This window comes from Lipotes vexillifer, unplaced genomic scaffold (assembly GCF_000442215.2).
Source record: "Lipotes vexillifer unplaced genomic scaffold, Lipotes_vexillifer_v1.1 scaffold216, whole genome shotgun sequence".
Classification (NCBI taxonomy): Eukaryota; Metazoa; Chordata; class Mammalia; order Artiodactyla; family Lipotidae; genus Lipotes; species Lipotes vexillifer.
Genome location: NW_006779100.1, coordinates 3334055 through 3336332, shown reverse-complemented (window position 1 = coordinate 3336332; position 2278 = coordinate 3334055). Strand labels below are relative to the sequence as shown.

Genomic DNA, 2278 nt, shown 5'->3' with positions numbered 1-2278 from the left:
CTCTTGTGGAGCACGGGCTCTAGGCGTGTGGGCTCTAGAGCGCAGGCTCAGTCGTCGTGGCGCACGGGCTTAGTTGCATGTGGGATCTTCCCAGACCAGGGCTCAAACCCGTGTCCCCTGCATTGGCAGGTGGATTCTTAACCACTGCACCACCAGGGAAGCCCTGGAAGGCGGATTCTTAACCACTGGACCACCAGGGAAGTCCCTTGCGTTTGAATCTTAAGTCAGATCCCAAGTTGGCTTAATGGCATCCTCTAACCAGGAGGTTAGATCTCCCAGATGCCACCACCATGCACAGCTAAGCCTGGGTCTTTCAGGGATTACAGGAAATGACAGACTTTGGAGTCTGGGCTTCTATAAACTGATCTAAACCTCGTTTCCGTATTTGTGAGATGGGGGTAATGACAGACCTACCCGTAGCAGTGTTGTGAAGATTACCTTAATTGAGACAGTACTGTGTAAAACAGAGCACCTGGCACATAACTGGCACTCAGTGAGGGAAAGCTGTGCTCATTAGTTGGCCGTGTCTGGCTTGGAGACACAGAAAGAGGCTCTGCTTGAATAACCTGTCTCTCTGTTTCTGTTTGCAGCAGCAAGGTGGGGCACGAAGGCCCTGTGCTGAGCACCCATAGTCCTCTGGGGCGCCACCCCTAAAAATAGCAGCCCACCATGTTTAACCTAATGAAGAAAGACAAGGACAAGGATGGCACGCGGAAGGAGAGGAAGGAGAAAAAGGAGAAAAAGGAGCGGATGTCAGCGGCGGAGCTGCGGAGCCTGGAAGAGATGAGCCTGAGGCGCGGCTTCTTCAGCCTCAACCGCTCCTCCAAGCGTGACTCGAAGACACGCCTGGAAATCTCCAACCCCATCCCCATCAAGGTGGCCAGCGGCTCCGACCTGCACCTGACTGACATCGACTCCGACAGCAACAGGGGCAGTGTCATCCTGGACTCGGGCCACCTGAGCACAGCCAGCTCCAGCGATGACCTCAAGGGTGAGGAAGGCAGCTTACGGGGCTCGGTGCTGCAGCGGGCAGCCAAGTTCGGCTCCCTGGCCAAGCAGAACTCACAGATGATTGTCAAGCGCTTCTCCTTCTCCCAGCGCAGCCGGGATGAGAGTGCCTCAGAAACCTCCACCCCCTCAGAGCACTCTGCCGCCCCGTCTCCACAGGTGGAGGTGAGGACCCTAGAGGGACAGCTGATGCAGCATCCCGGCCCAGGCATCCCTCGACCAGGACCTCAGTCCCGAGCCCCTGAGCTGGTGACTAAAAGGTTCCCGGCCGACCTGCGCTTGCCCCCCGTGGTGCCCCCGCTACCCCCTGCCCTCCGGGAACTGGAACTGCAGCGACGGCCCACGGGCGACTTTGGCTTCTCCCTGCGACGCACAACCATGCTGGATCGGGGACCCGAGGGCCAGGTCTATCGGAGGGTGGTTCACTTTGCTGAGCCCGGCGCGGGCACCAAGGACCTGGCCCTGGGGCTGGTGCCGGGTGATCGCCTGGTGGAGATTAATGGGCACAATGTGGAGAGCAAGTCCAGGGATGAGATTGTGGAGATGATCCGGCAGTCTGGGGACGGCGTGCAGCTCAAGGTGCAGCCCATCCCAGAGCTCAGCGAGCTGAGTCGGAGCTGGCTGCGGAGCGGCGAGGGACCCCGCAGGGAGCCAGCCCATGTGAGTGTTGGCCTGGGCAGCCGGGGGTAAGCAGGGATTGGGGATGTTGGCATCTCCTGTGACTGTACCTGGGTGGATGATTGGGGTACCCAGGAGCTACCGTCAGAGCCTAGCGAGGATGTGACCGGTGAAGCCGTGCCACTCCTTGGGCTCTGGGATGACTTACCTGGCCTGTGGGGAGGAGTGACCTCAGAAGGTGTGATACACAGCGATACAAGCTTTATGATACCCTGGTGGGCTAATATGTCCTGAGCCCTAAATTGGGGCATGGGGGCTAACACGTGCCACTTCCAGATATGAGAGACACTCTGGGCCACTACTAGTCCAGACTGGTATCTGGACTAAAATATAGGATTTCCATTATTTAGATATTGGAGGTGAAAAAAATATAAATTATTTTAAATCAGGGCTCACATTGGTAGCTCCTGGGGAGATGGCCTCAGGCCTCCTTTTACCCCTGAGTGACTGAGGAGCCAAATACCAGGTAAGGTTGCAGAGATAATCAGTGGCCAGATCATCGAAGACCTTGTAAATAATGGTAGGAGTTCAGATTTTATCCCAGTGAAACGGGACCAGCAGTTCAGCAGGGGAGGGACTGGGTCTGACTCAT

The 2278-nt window shown here is 56.9% G+C and overlaps 1 protein-coding gene across 2 annotated transcripts in view; it reads left to right on the top strand.

Moving 5' to 3' along the window:
• The first annotated feature begins 669 nt into the window (after positions 1 to 669).
• MYO18A (myosin XVIIIA) overlaps positions 670 to 2278 on the top strand; it is an 84790-nt gene continuing 83181 nt past the window's right edge. For both annotated transcript variants that reach the window (XM_007452437.1, XM_007452436.1), the window contains exon 1: positions 670 to 1668. In XM_007452437.1, the coding sequence (XP_007452499.1) occupies positions 670 to 1668 (999 nt within the window). The remainder of the gene's footprint in view (positions 1669 to 2278) is intronic.